This window comes from Peromyscus californicus, unplaced genomic scaffold (assembly GCF_007827085.1).
Source record: "Peromyscus californicus insignis strain IS unplaced genomic scaffold, ASM782708v3 Scaffold_23__1_contigs__length_62951481, whole genome shotgun sequence".
In the NCBI taxonomy this organism is placed as follows: Eukaryota; Metazoa; Chordata; class Mammalia; order Rodentia; family Cricetidae; genus Peromyscus; species Peromyscus californicus.
In genome coordinates this window covers 39,570,196-39,585,985 of record NW_026294534.1, presented here as the reverse complement: position 1 = coordinate 39,585,985, position 15,790 = coordinate 39,570,196, and the positions used below count along the sequence as shown (strand labels likewise).

Here is a 15,790-nt window from a genome sequence, read left to right as displayed (position 1 = left end):
GTAGAGAAATATGGAACCCCATTTGAGGAAAGCCCTCACTGGTCATCCATGCAGTGGGGCATGGAATCTGGGTGAAGACATGGCTTGGAGAGTATTCCAAATATTTGTAAACAAATACAGTGGATGGTGTGACCAGCCCAGCCCAGAGTTTGGCCCCACTTTGAGTATCTGGATGGAAGGCAGAGGCTGAGGGTGAGAGGCTTGGGAGCTAGCTGTCTTGGTAAGCTGGAAGAAGGAAGGCTTGCGGGCAACTTCGATGTAAGCGGCGCTGATGTGGGAGAATCAGAGGCTAGCAGACGCCACACCAGAAGCACATGAAGGAGCTGTGGGACGCATCTAATGAGAGTCCACAGTAAAGAAGGGGCAAGAGCCTCTTCTGCATGGGAAATCTACATGGAAGAAAACACCTGAATGGAAGTCACAGCCCTATGGAGTCAGAAGCAAAGAGAGGACCAGGAGTCTGTTTCAAGTTGATTATGGAATCAGTGGGATAAAGAGTAGATTTAGGAAAGTGGGATTGGGGCGGGGCAAACCACTGAGGATTGAAGACGGAGCTCCCGGGAACCTTCAGGTTAAAATGAGGGACAAAATGAGACACACTAAGGACAAAAGAGGACCACAGAAGGCGGATTAGCCCTGGACATCGTTCCCTCTTCCAGATAGCGGCGGACCCTGAGCCCTCTCCGATGTCAGTTCAGCAAATTCAGAAAAAAAGACAGTTGCTAAGCAAAGAAACACAATTTGCTCTGTTCCTTCTAACATATTCTCGCTATCAGCAGTTTAAACAAAAAAAGAAAGAAAGAAAAGAAAGAAAGGAAAAAAGAAAAAAGTGCCCCCATCAAATTAGCCACTCAAATTGCCTTAAATACCAGGGTAGAACTGATTAAGTTCACATGCGAGGGAAGAAAATAAGCACTTTTTAAGGAGGGGGGCGTGAGGGGGGACCAGCTCTTTCCGTAGTTCAAGGCATTTAGGTCCTTAACACATGAAAATTGCCCTCTGAAGCAAAAGTCTTTGTTAAAAAAAATGAATAAACTATTCACTGCATTTCATGAAGTTCCAGCTGCAAGAATCTCCCAATTTGTTCCTATGATTTAAGAAGGTGAAAAAAAAATAATAATAACATGCTTTTTTGGATAAGGAAATTTATTTGCACAAAAAGTAAATACTATGGGAGAAACTTTTCCACTACGGGATATTGAACAAACTACTGCCCCTAAATTTTAGCTGGCTTCTATAGTGATATTCAAGCTTGAGTTTAATTTTTGTTTTGTATTTATGTGGTGGTGGTGGTGGGGGCAGGGGAAATCATGTCACATGCTTGGTACGAATGTCCAGAGCAGAAAGTGTGTCACACCTGTTGGCGCTACAGACTATGTTTGTTAGAATCTTACAGAACTCAATTCGGTATTGAAAATGGGATTGTAGCTGTCAAAGCTGCTCTTCAACCCATCAGTTGAGAAGGCTAGAAAGGGGTCAGTCTGCCGATGACTGTTACGCTGACGTCATGCCGACCTTTTATCTTTGCAGAAAGGCCAGTGAGAACTGAACTCTGAGCGTGAAGTTCTGACGAGCAGGACCCATGTGCACAGAGAAGGAATGAAGTATGGATGTGAAAGAACGTAGGCCTTACTGCTCCTTGACCAAGAGCAGACGAGAAAAAGAACGGCGATACACAAACTCATCTGCGGACAATGAGGAGTGTAGGGTCCCCACACAGAAGTCTTACAGCTCCAGCGAAACCCTGAAAGCTTTTGATCATGATTCGTCACGGCTGCTTTACGGAAACAGAGTAAAGGATCTGGTCCACAGAGAAGCAGACGAGTATACTAGACAAGGTAGGTACATACTCTAGTAAACACAAGGCATGTACGCATGCGTGTTCCTTACTTAGAGGTGCCCCTGGGTTTGAAGCCCTAGAGGATGGAATGATTATTTTCTTTGTCCTGAAAGCTGGTTCTGATTTTGAGATACCCAGTGGGTGACAGAGTATACCAGAGGAGAGGTAGAAAGCCACCTGCATGACACGTGGGTTCACAGACCTGGGTACGGACATGCGTGGAGAACAATTCTCAGTCCCACATCTACGCATGTGTGAAGGTGAGAGTTTTAGACATGATCGAAGTATATGTACAGAAGCCCGAAATTCAAGGTTTTTCTTAGTTGAATGAAGACACTCACAAACACTGCTCTTAGAGTTAGAGATGGTGAAGAAAAACCGGCGTTGAGAGAGAAAACACCTCACGAGAACCCATGAGAATAGAGTTAGGGTTCTAGATAAGCTCACGTTCCAACCAGCCCAGCCATCCACTAGTGTCTGTATTGTACAAGAGTGAGTCACAGAAGGATTCCCTTTTCTTTCTCCCATGCAACCGCATACCTTAACACAGCTGACATTTCCCAGATGACCCTATGGCTTGGTCATTTGCATATATCTCCTGACCATTTTCACACTCTTCTTCTCTGCTCCCTGTCTTGCCAGTAAAACAGTGACTCCATCCTAGAATGACTGATTCTCATACTTTAAAACAAGTAGCTTGTTTTAAAATAAGGCACATAGTTACCTTTGGCTTGTAGAGTATTGAGATGTGGGCAAGATTTCCCCAGTAAAAATGAAACCCTCTTGCGTGTGCATTTCAGATTCCATAGAGCAGGGCCCCTTGGCTAATACCATCAGGAAAGGAGAAGAAATGGAACTTTAGTAACCAAGGATAGATGCATATGTTTTCAGTCACCTCACTGACAGAAGCCACTAAGAACCTGACAGGAGGCTGGAGCAAATGGAGGGAACTTTAGGAAGTGATGATGCGGGACATCTGCCATTCATGATTCCAACACTTGCCCATGCTGCTTTTCTCCTCTGCATCACTGGAGAAGCCATTTTAAATGAAGTGCACGGGGATGTATTTGTCCCAATCAGTTTATATTCTAAACTAAATTCATTGGATTTTCTAGAGAGAAATTCCCCCTCAAAAAGCATGCCGCACTAAATACTGAAATCTCGTGAAAAGGGACACGATAGCTTCAGATGTTTAACTCAGTTCAAAGGGGATACAGAACGCATTTGCTGTGTACCCTTGGTAAGTCAGGGAACACTCATGTGATCCTCATACCATGTACTAGAATGCTGAACCTATTTTTTCCTCTCATATTGTCTACACAGCTGACAGACATTATCAACATACATTTTTTTCACCATTTATTTTTTAAAAAGTCGGTGATGGCATGCCATCCAAACCCTACATGAAGTCTTGCTTTTCTATGACAAAAATAAATGGTTAGCGCCATGTTGCGGGAAGAGCAGTAGAACGGCCCTACGTTGACGAGCACTATTAGGGGAAACCTCAGTCGCACATGTGGCAGAAAGCATCGGGGAGGCTCATCCCCACCCCAAGCAAGCATTTAGTTTTGGCAGAGCGGAGGATGCTTAAACAGGTTAAAAATAGCTCACTTAGATTTTCACCTCCTAGGCAGCGCTAATCCAGCGCAGGCTGTTGTTAACGACATTGGCGACACCATCTGTGGAAACAATGGAACCCGAGTTCTTAGGGGACCAGAGAGTACTGTTGCTCAGCTCCTTGCAAGCCAGGGACTAGTGAGGGAGAGCGTGAGCCAGGCAGCAGATGGAGGCCTCTCATCTGGATCCTCGTGGAGGAGCAGAAAAGGAAAGGAAATGCCAAAGTGTAGTGCTTAGAGGTACTAGGACTCAGTCCTCAGGCCCCTGAAGTAGGATTCGTTAAACTCATCCATGGCAAGTACGGCTAACTCTGGCTAAGGTGTACCTGTGTGGATCGTGCTCTGATACACTAAGTGGGCTCTGTGTGGTCACTTGATGGAGGCCCTGCAGCAAACCCGTTCACAGATTGAGACAGGGAGACTTGGAGATGCCATGGCTAGCTCTCCCAGAGTTGCGACTTGCATGGAGGCCCATTGAACCTCCAGCCTCCAGTGTCTAGCCCCAGTACCCAAAAAGAAAAAAGTATAAGAATTGCCACTTGCTTTATTAAAGTAAATTTTTCTTTGATTTCTCCATTCACACATGATGGTTTGGATAGTGAGAAGTGAGCACATCCAAGTCACGTACAGGAAATAAAACTGATCTCAATTTCTGGCGGGTAGATGAGGATGAACATTCTCTGTCTCTGTCTCTCTCTCTCTCTCTGTCTCTCTCTCTCTCTCTGTCTCTCTGTGTGTATGTGTGTGTGTGTGTGTGTGTGTGTGTGTGTGTATGTGTGTGTGCGCACGCGCTGTAAAAGCCAGAGGTTGACATCCAGCCAAGTACTTCTTCCATGGGTGCTGGAATCAGAACTCATGTCCTAATGCTTGCACAGCAAGGGAGCCATGTCCCAAGGCCAGACCTCTCCTTTGTCCTTCTCAGAGCAGGATTGGTAGGTGTAGCAGAGAAGCGAATAAGCAAGCTTGCTATCAAATTATGTTTTTCTTGAGCAAGCATAATCAAAAAAATCTCCCAGGCTTTCTTTCGCTTTGAACCTGACAAATGTCAATTCTTCCTGACTGACAATTATGCTGTGGGATTAATTATTTAATTGACAAAATGTGCTTCCTGCCACAGCTCCTGACATCATACACACAATAAAAATGAAAGATTAACAATATTAGCAGTAGCCAGAGATCTTTGAAACAGTTCCAGAGAATCATGCTAATTTAGCTCATCTACAGAGTTTTAGAGCAGATTGTTCCCTGGATCCTGCATCCCTCTCTTCCTTAAGTGACACAGGAAAATGCCGTTTCACCTGCAGGAAGGGATGAATAGAGACCCCGCTGAAGCAGTTACATGGGGGCCTCAAATGGAGAAATACAAGGTTTTTATTTTTATCAACAGATTTTGCTGGCCTGTCATCACCTTCGATTTTAATCAGATTTTTATGGCTTTGCTGACTGGCAGGTGACTCCTGCTAATTACATGTTATATTTAGATCTTGTAAAGCTGGGATGATTTCAGTTTCACAGCTATGGGCAAGTGGACTGGATCTCACACAGATCTCTCTCTCCATCTCTTCGTGTCTCTGTCTGTCTCTCCCTCTCCTTCCCTCTTCTTCTCCCTCTCCCTCTCTCCCTCTCCCTCTCTCCCTCTCCCTCTTTCTCTCTCCCTCTCCCTCTTTCTCTCTCCCTCTCCCTCTCCCTCTCTCTCTCCCTCTCCCTCTCGCTCCCCCCATCTTTAAATCTCCTGGTGCCTTTTTGGCCGACAGAGAGAATTGCTCACTCTGCAGTTCTGCGGCTGTCTGTATGAGTGAGGGGTTTGGGTGACAATGACATGTTCTGCATTCTTAGATACTATTTTCTTTGATTCCTCTTTGAAGAGAATTTACCTCATCAGGTCAGAGACACATTTCTCACAAAACAGCTGCCTACCATCAGCCCCCAGTTTAGGAGAAGGGATAAAATACAAGATTTTTTTTTCCCCCATGCGAGAGCGGTCCACGTGCCTCTGGTAATTCCTGACCAGACAAGAATAGATATCAACCCCAACATGGAATATTGGTTCTAGGGTTGAAATCTGAAAGGCATTTCCTCTAAGAATAAGAAAACTTTAGTTCCTCTGAACCACAACCCTACAAAAATCTGCTGCTCCCTCGAAATAATCCCACACCTAGTGTCTAATATAGTCTTCTGTGTGAGTGTTATGAACTTTAGATTTGAAAACACACACATAAACTTCCTGTGTGTTTTTAATTTCTAGACTGGCCACAGAGAGGAAGGTTATCACTGTCAACATCGTATCTATGCTGACGCATCACTGAAATCAAAATAGGAACTACATTTGTACAGAAGGGGGAAGGCAGGTTGAAGATGGTTCTGGGTGGTGGCTAAGCATGACTCACCTCTGGTCTACGTTAGCTGTGTGGCTCTGCCCTCAGAAGAGCATCCCTTTGGGACTTGCTTCCTCTTTAGCCCTGTGATAATACCGTTCCCAGAACCCCTGCTCCCACAACTGGGCACCATCACCTCATCCCCGGTTAGTCTAGGTTCAGTTCATGTGTGTTTGGGGGAGTTCTGCTGGTGAGCCCTGAGAGAGAGGAGAGGGGGAGAGGAAGGTACCTCATGTGGGCTACCTGCTGAACTAAGTCTCCCTGACCATGGAGCTGGGGCAGACTTGCATGGTAGATAAGCACTGTGCCACCTGGCCACATCCCCAGTCCGGCTCCATCTTTCATGTGTAATTCTGCCCCTTGCTGAAGAAGAAACAAAAGGGCCCTGGAAGAATAGTCTGGGCTCTCTGTAAATGTATGCCCAGGATGAATGATTCTCCCTTTCGCCCTCCTCCTAGCTGACCAAGCCCAGTGATGATCCCTGGTCAGTGGCGCAGATGAGATGAGGAGCTGTTAGGGTCCTGAAGGGCTGAGTGAAGGCAGGCACTCCTTCATTTGTGCCTCGTGGGAATTCAGAACGGGCAAAGACCAGGAAGAAGGCTGCTGTAGGTTCAGAGTTCTAGACAGAGGCTGGCCTGCCTCTGAAATGAAACTTACGTGAGTGAATGTCCCTCTCATAGGGACAGCAGCTCTCTTGTCCCCTCAGGCTGGAGGGAAGCCTAAGCAGATACCTTTTTCCACTCTTGGTATTATTATGTGAAGGCCGATTCGGAGATCTGCTTCAGGGAAGAGAAAGTCCCGTTCTTAGGATGTCGTAGGACTTCCTGTGGTTTCTCACAGAACCCCAAGGAAACAGCATGCGTAATGGTACCCAGCAAGCAGTGAGCGGCATAGGAGGTGGAGAAACAGGACAGAGGCTCCCAAGGAAAAAGGATAGTAGAGATAAGAGAAGTAAAGTAAAAAATACGGGGGGCGGAGAGACAGGTCAGCAGTGAAGAGCATGTACTTCACTTGCGGTGGCTCTGAGGGGTGGCTCACAACCACTTGTAATTCCACCTCTCAGGGGATCCCACAACTCTGGTCTCCTTGGGCACCTGAACTCACATGGACAGACCCCACACACAGGCACACAGACATATGCATAATTAACTATATATAATAACACCTACAGAAACCCCTAACAACAGAACTTACCACCAACAAAAGCAATGATAATCAAGTCCTAGAAGGGGGAAAAAACATAATTTACAAACCGAAAAATAAAAGAGGCTGGAGATATCGCTCAGTAATAGAACCCATGGTTAGCCCTGAATTTACTTCTCAACACCAAAAGTAAAATAAAAAACAGGTAAGGTAAAATAGATAACTTGTTGAAGAAAAGAGTGTAGTCTTAGTTGAAATCCAAATGAATGATTTTTGAATGACAAATAAATACCCAAAACAGAAAGCAAAATTCAGATGCACACACACACACACACACACACACACACACACACACACACACTTACACATGTATGCGAGCGATACAAAACATACACATGTAGCACACATTCATGATACACTGTATACACATATGTAGTATACATACAAGCACAGCCAAGAAAAAAAAATGCTTTAACTTTAGGAATAAAGATATCTTATAATTTTCTAGCAAGACAAACAAGTTGATTTTTCTTCTCATTTACAAAAATAAGATTATATGAATTTCTACTGTGCCAAGTAGAAATTACAAAGGAGTGAAATGATGTTTGTCGGGATAGGAAATGACAACCCTAGGATCCTGTACCAAGAGGAGATACTGTGTAAAGGGAAGGGTGCCTTTTCTCACCCATCACTAAGTCTGTAACCATGGCCATTCTAACCAAGGACTGGCCAGGCAGAGAAGAGCACACACATGTGTTATGGGAGCTTACATAAAGAAATGAGAATTCTGGGCACAGATAAATGTGTATGGTGATGCTGAGATTGGGTGAAGAGGTAGATAATATTGAAGAAGTATGGGCAGATGGAATATTATCTGATACTGATATAGAAATAAAACAGCCTCGATTTCAATATTTTTTTTGGTGTGTTGACACTTTGGATCTGTAAAACAAGTAGACAGCAGACAGACTAGCAAGAGAAAAGGCACATTAGTGTGTACTGACAAACCAGTATGAGCGTCACACAGAGGATGAACCCTGGAGAGCCAGGGAGGTAGTTTACACCGCACTCTAAGCTTCAGAATGGAGTGCAGGGCAGCCTTGGGTCTTCTGGGCTGTGACTCGGTGACTTGCTTCACGGAAGGGGGCTAAGGGGAGAATGACCTTTGTACCAGAGATTAAGGGCAACAGATGGTCTCTGGGCTCCCAAAGGTCCAGGCTTGATTATCCTTCTCATTATAACAGCTAAAGAAATAAGTGATGATGAAAACCAGAATGAAAAAAAAAAGACATTTAATCCATGTACACATTAGGAAGAAGAACGGGAAAAGGGGGTTCTAGTGAACCCCAAAATCCGTCTTTGGGGAACTGATAGGAGCTTTAGTTTTAAAAAGAGGAAGAATCATGACGGGAATCAGGAAGGACGCGTGAGTAGGTACTGCTGCTCTAACTGTGGTCTGGATGATCACCATCTTGGTTCTAGTTCAGTAATGTGTCCTTTGCTGGAGTGGACGTCCTGTTTCTCAGGAGTTACTTTTACTCCAGGGCACAGCCTTGTCGTCACGTATAATTGCCCTCACCTTGTGAAGGGTTTTCTCCCATGAGGCTGTGCTGTGCCTGTTCCACGCTGACTGCTGATTCAGGGCAGTGATTGTTACTGGGCTCTTTCTCTGCAAGCCTTTCCCTTTGCTGGTCCTTGTGATGTCCACCGAAAGAATCCAGATGAGACAGAGGGTAGCATAGAAGATAGCGTATGTTACAGAAAAATACAAGGCACTCTTCAGGGTGAGAGTGGCCAGTAGCCAAGATTATTGAGAAGGAAGTATTCTCAGGGGGTGAGCATGGCCACCCCCCCCCTAAAAAACCACTCTCATGGGGTAAGAGTGGGCAACAGCCAAGGGGACCACTGTGTTTATTACTTCCATTCTTAGGTAGACTTCATGCTGTGTCTTAAAGTGTCTTAGACAGCTTTCTTGGAGGGCATTTTCCTGTCCAGGTGATTAACAGGTCCATTTGGTTAAACCTTAATGGAGAGGGCCATGGAATATATTTGTTCTTTGTCAGAGAGTCTGTTGCTAGATAGTAATCTTCTAATCTACAGTTTAGAAAGCCCTAGTTCAACCCAGGGGCAGAGATACAGTTCACACCTTATTTTTTGACCAGCAGTCAAAGTCCTTCAGTTTTAGTTCCTGCTTTTACAAGGAACTGTGGGTTTTAGTGGAAGACTCCATCCTCAGTGACCTTCCAAGCCTCTAATACCTGACTCGTTTAGGAGTTCAGAACTAGACTTACACGTTGTGTCAAGACGGCAGTGTAAGAGGCCTGGCGGCACCCTTCCTTACCTTTGTGCCTTCAGCCACGAGGGAATGAGATAGTCTAGGGGTTGCTAACTCCTAGAGAGACAGTCCTTGAGCGATGAACATGACTGTGTTGCAGAGATAAGCAGTTGTCCAAAGTGAAGGATACACATATAAAATGAAGAAGAGATGCCCGGCTTTCATCCTGCTTTGAGTTACCTTATTGACCGGAGTAAACAGTAAATGCTTTCTTGAAAACATAGTTCTTAGCTGCCAATCGTAACCTGTTTCGCTCCCTCCATTTTCTCAAATGCAAAGGGCCATATCCGAGGTAGCACATCTTGAGACCCATCATACGTATTAGCCAGATGTGGAGGCTCATGTCTGTAGTCCCAGCACTTGGTAGGCTGAAGCGAGAAGGACACTGTGTTTTCAAAGTGGACTTGGGCTGCATGTCGTTTGTCTGTCAGCAAAAATGATACACATTTAGGGCAGGTAAAGATTCAGAGAGTCTTGTGACATTGGGCCATAGTATTCAAGAAGAGATGGCCACTGAGTAAGATGGAAGGGCCAGGAGGGGGCAAGATGATAGCGAAAACTCACACAGTGCGGGCAGAGCGGCAGGGAATGCAGAAGGATCACCAAGATGGACAGCTTCATCGGAGGATGGGGCTGGAAGCAAAGGTGCTCAGGAATCTCTGCAAACTCCGATGGTGGGGGAAGTGGTGCCAAAAGTCAGCGAATTCCTTCCAAAATCACGTCTCCTCTGAAGGGAAGGAGGGGAAACCCTTAAGAAACAGAGCTTTCTCTGAGCGAAATAATTGCTATCTTGCATTCATGTAATAATGAAAAACATGCATTTGAATGTGAATGTCAGGAAAGGAAGGTGATCATTAGGGGGATGAAAAAGCACAATAGACCTACCTAATTAGCAGGGGGAAAGGGGAATGAATAGCAATCTGGCCAAATTAGCAAAAACAGCTCCCAGGAAAAGGAGGAAACAAGGAAAATCATGAATAACCATAAAGCGAGATGGAAGGAATCACGTCTATAACACGCATTGTATGAAATATAAATGTTCAGAACTTTGACATAAGCTATTCACGTGGTTCATAAAAGTTATTGGTATTCATAAGGAGCATGCTGAAAACGCCTTCTTAAAAGGTTAAAAATAAAGAGACACCAGGTAAAGGCATGCAATAAACAAAATAAGGGTACCTTTGTTAATATCTATAAAGATAGAAGTTATTATTAAAAAAATTTAATAGGAATGGGGGAATAGCTCTGAGATGGAGTACTTATGTATAGCCTATGTGAGGCCCAGAGTTTCAAATGCACCCATGCAACAAAGGCAGACTCTTCAATTACATCCATTAAAAGGTGTAATGGTTAAAGTTTATAAAGCAAAAAGTATTAGAAAAAAAAAGAAACCTCATTAAAAGACACTTATAATGTGTTATTTTAAATTGTCCTCTTCAAGATCAGCCAGATCTAAAAGAAAAAATAAGAGAGCAAGCTGGTAAGCATGGTGGTTTGTATAGATGACCCTCAAACTCAGAAAGCTGAATCAGGTGGATCATGAGTTTGAGGCCAGTCTGGGCTCCAAAGTGCATAGTGAGACTCTCTCTTTGGCTACAATATGTGTGTGTACAGAAATTATAATGCTGAATAGAAATGATGCAGTTACAGTATTATGGAATAATTTTCAGAAACGAATTAGGTATGTCTATAATCATAAAAAAATGAAACAAAATATTCATGAGATTTTATAATCAAAATGTGGTCACAAAATAGAGTAAAATTAAATGACAGAAAGATAAACCAAAATGCTTTTTCTCCCCATGGATTATTATGTTCATTGATTGTGAGCAGAAGCAATAGAAAATTTTTTAAAAAAAGTTCTACTTCTAAAATTTATAGAAGATGCTAAAAGCCATAATAATGAAAAAATATTTAAAGAATAAAAACCAACAATGACAGAATTTGCCATACATCTTAAGAAATGAGGAAACAGCAGAAAATACACCAAAGGAAGTAAGAGTTAGGCCACCAATATAAAACTAGAATTTAAAACAAAGAAAAACGTTGATTCTTTAAAAGGGCTGGGGCTGGGCATGATGGTCCAAGCTCTCCTCCAACTTAGAGACTGAGGCAGGAAGAGCATATGTTCAAGAGCCTGTCTCTAAATTAAAAGGGAAGAGAGAGAGGTAAGGACATAGCTTCACAGTAGAGTACTTGCCTAGAATGTGTAAGGCTCTGGCTTTGGCCTCTAGGAGCACAAAAAAAATTAAATAAAGTCTCCTAAATATGAATGTGCATGTTAAGAACTCAGAATATGATGGAGGGGTTGTATCAACTAAATGGGGCCTAAGATAGGAGTATGAAAACCTCAGAGGAATTATTGCTTCTCAAAAATGATGATTAATCCAGAAAATTTCAGAACAGGAAGAAAGACTTGTTAAGAAAAATTAGCCTAGAGTACATTCAATGCAGTGTTTCAGAAGCTGTCTGGCACAGTCCTCCTCAAGTGATCCAGGTCGGAGCTGTGTAGACTACACTGTTTCTCTGTACTGTGTCCACTTTTAAATCCCTTTCTTCATGTCAAAACCCACCAACATATAAACGAAAGAGTCCAGTAGATCAAATTATTAACCAAGTATTTATTAATCTTACAGACAATGGAAGGCTTTTTTGGTGTTAGAAAATCTGTTAACATGATAAGGTTGATAAATCAAAATATAAAACATGATGTTATCAGTAGATGGTGGGAAAGTTTTAGATAAAATTTAGAAGACATTCTTTTTAAAAGAAAACATGAACCCATGAAATGTATATATATATATATGATATATAAACATCATATTTAAGATGATATACATAAGTACATCAAATTTTAGATGATACAAATACATAAATATGTCATATTTAAGATGTTCTTTGAAACATCTAAACAGAACTCTAAATAGTGAGATACTAGGGTCTTTCATTTAAAATCAGTAGCATATAAATGATTCACCTAATGTCAGAATTAGTAATCAAACTTATTTTGATATTTTGGTATCTGTGATCTGAGAAGAAAAAACGGTGGATATATATATTTTGGAAAAAGTTAAATCAGCAATTTTTTCACTATGTGATTATATGCCCACAAAACCATGTGCTGTAGAGTATAAAGATAGAATCTGAAGTGCATTTTGATATGTAAATTAATGCAAGCTTAACATATAGACAACATAAGTATTATAATATACAAGTTAAAAGTATAGATTGAGATCCTGACAACATGTGTTTGATTCTCAGCTTGGCCATTCATTAGCTGTGTGGCCGTTTTATCTTAACCAGAGAGTTTGCTTGGAATATACTCAGTTTTCTTCCTTTGTGCTTTGTTTGTTGTGCTCTTTGTTTCAAGTTTTATTTGTTCATTTTTGTTTTTGAAAACAACTTTCGCTGTATAGTGAAACACTGGTCTAGAACTCAGCGTATGGGCAAGGTTGCCCTTGAACTCACGACCCTATCTCAGCCTCCGCAGTACTTGGATTAACAGGCATTTTCTTACTTGTAGATTTTAAGTGTGAGTGCAAATATGTGAACCACCTAAAAGGATGTCTGGTGCATATTATCTACTGTTATTATTAAGAGGTCATAATAATTGTTAATTATTGAAAATTGGCTAAATTTGGAAGTAAAAATTGTGCTGCCATAATGGCAACTATCACCGTAGAATTCTTTTTTTTTAAGAGAATGACATGGAGACTTCATAAAACATTGCTATACAACAAATAAGATCTGAAGGACTAGGAAGAGAGTGATTTGGGGGTGAGAAGATGGCAATCTGAAAAAAAAAACAGTTCTCACAAAATAAATACACAAAAGTGGAAGCTGTTGAATGATATCCCAGGGAGTTTGGATTATTTTAAATTCAAGCGAATGATTTAAAATTCATTTGGAAGAATGAAAGTCTAAAATTAGACGCAAAACACATGTAAAAGGTGAACAGTGGGGCTGAAATGGCCTTGTGTACACTGTCTCTAGTCTGAAGTACTGTGTCCCATCCATGTGTTGTTGGTACAAACACTAAGAAGTAGTTCAGTGTCACAGAGTAACATTTTAGAAATAGATCGTAGTATATAGAGAAACTTAACACAAAACAAAAAAAATCTAATTCAGTAGGATTTGATAAATGGAGCTGGCACAACTGGTTATCCATCTGGAAGAATATGAAATTGGACCCATATCTCTCAACATATTCAAAAATAAATGAAGATGGATTAAAGACAAATGTTGGGGGAAAAAAGCAATAAGGATTCTAGAAGTTAATTTGAGAGTCGGGGTAACACACAGACGGCTTGGGCCATGAGTGAAAGCTCCAAACACAGTGACTGAAACACCTGAAGGAATTATGTTCTCCCAAATAATCTGAACGGCCAATGATCAAAGCAGACACCCAGGAACCAGGATCCTCCATCTTTTCTGCTCTGCCACCCTAGTGTGTGGCTCTTTCCTGCGGATCCCTAAGTGGCTGATGCACTTCCATAGTCCTGCTGGAACGGGAGTGAATGCAAGGGCGTGCGGCCCCTTCTACTTACTGAACGATTTCTCTTGACTCCCCTGAGACTTCCAGCAACTCCCTTTTTCAGAACTCTGCTACATGGTCCTTCTTTACTATAGGATGAAAAGAAACATTCTATTTTTGTTCTGGAGCTCTTATAACAGAGGTGGCCAGGAGAAAATGGTTGTGAATCCATATAGTCTGTGTTAGGGACTACATAGCCACCCCAAAATTAGAGGGGATTTCAGTGGGAGCAGAAACCGTAGGAGGAATAATATGCGTAGATGATGATTTTTATTTAAAACCATTTGCATATAAACTATAATACCCCCAAACAAAACCACTATAGCAAGGAAAATAAATTTCTAACTTGTGTACATAGAGAAGATCTATATATTAGGGTTGGAGAAATGGCTCAGCATTAAGAGCACTTGTTCTTACAGAGGACCTGGATTCAAGTCCTGCCACTCACGTGGTAGCTCACAACCATCAGCTCTAGTTCCTGGGGATTCAGTGTTCTTTTTTGACCTCAGGGGACACCAGGCAAGTAGGCAGTACACAGACACACAGACGTACATGCAGGCAAAACACTCATGTTCAGTAAAAATAAATATGAATCTTTTAAAAATATGTATTAGTAAGCAACGTTTACAAATTGAAGTCAGATATTGTGGTGGTTTGAAAGAAAATGGCCCCCAAAGGAAGTGGTACCATTAGGAGGTATGGCCTTGTTGGAGGAAGTGTGTCACTTTAGGGGTGGGCTCTGAGGTCTCTTTTGCTCAGGCTTCCCTCAGTGTGACCGTTAGATCACTTCCTGTTGCCTGCCTGTGAAGATGTAACGACTCTCAGCTCTAGCACCATGTCTGCCTGCATGCCTCCATGCTTCCCACCATGATGATAATTAATGGACTGAACCTCTGAACGGTACACGAGCCACCACAATTAAATGTTTCCTTTACAAGAGTTGCCATGGGCCGCCGGGCGGCAGTGACGCATGCCTTTAATCCCTGAACTCTGGAGGCAGAGCCAGGCAGATCTCTGTGAGTTCGAGGCCAGCCCGGTCTGCAGAGCGAGATCCAGGACAGGCACCAAAACTACACAGAGAAACCCTGTCTCGGAAAACCAAACAAAGAAAGAAAAAAAAGAAGAGTTGCCATGGTCATGGTGTCTTTTCACAGCAGTGGAAACCAAAACTAAGATATCAATTTGGTGGATAATTAGCAGGAATACAGCCTTCAGAATGAGGAGTCCACATGAAAAGATAAGTAAGCTGGTTCTCCTCTGATTCTGGGAGAGGTAGGAGCCGATTCCACAACTCTTCTCTCAGACCCCCAACCTTGACTGAACTTCGCTGTCCTTCTGTGGATCACTTTGCATCCAAGGGCTCCACTGTGACTTACCTGGGGAACCTCCTCCCAGCACGGCCAGCGGACAACTCACGGAAGAGTGTCCCGGAAGAGGAAGAAGTGTCTCCCTGGCTGGAATGAAGAGCTCAAGCTTCCAAAGAGGCAGTCTCAGGTCTAGGGTGCAGCTGATGGAGTTCTTCCGATCCACACGGCTTGTTGAGCTTCGCGCTCCATCCTGGCATCCTACGTGTCATTTTCACAGGGGATCCCAGCCAATCCTCATCAACTTCTGCACACGGCACATTCTTACCACGGCCAACCCTCATCAACTTCTGCACATGGCACATTCTTACCCCAGCCAACCCTCATCAACTTCTGCACACGGCACATTCTTATCCCAGCCAACCCTCATCAACTTCTGCACACGGCACATTCTTACCACGGCCAACCCTCATCAACTTCTGCACATGGCACATTCTTACCACAGCCAATCCTCATCAACTTCTGCACACAATACATTCTTACCACAGCCAATCCGCATCAACTTCTGCACATGGCACATTCTTATCCCAGCCAATCCTCATCAACTTCTGCACACGGTACATTCCTACCACAGCCAATCCTC

General features: G+C 42.9%; 1 protein-coding gene across 1 annotated transcript in view; it reads left to right on the top strand.

Moving 5' to 3' along the window:
- Tenm3 (teneurin transmembrane protein 3) overlaps positions 1-15,790 on the top strand; it is a 2,633,929-nt gene that overhangs the window by 2,175,659 nt on the left and 442,480 nt on the right. Inside the window, 1 exon segment of the mRNA XM_052752285.1 lies at positions 1,531-1,838. Coding sequence (XP_052608245.1) covers positions 1,607-1,838 — 232 coding nt within the window. The 5' untranslated portion in view covers positions 1,531-1,606.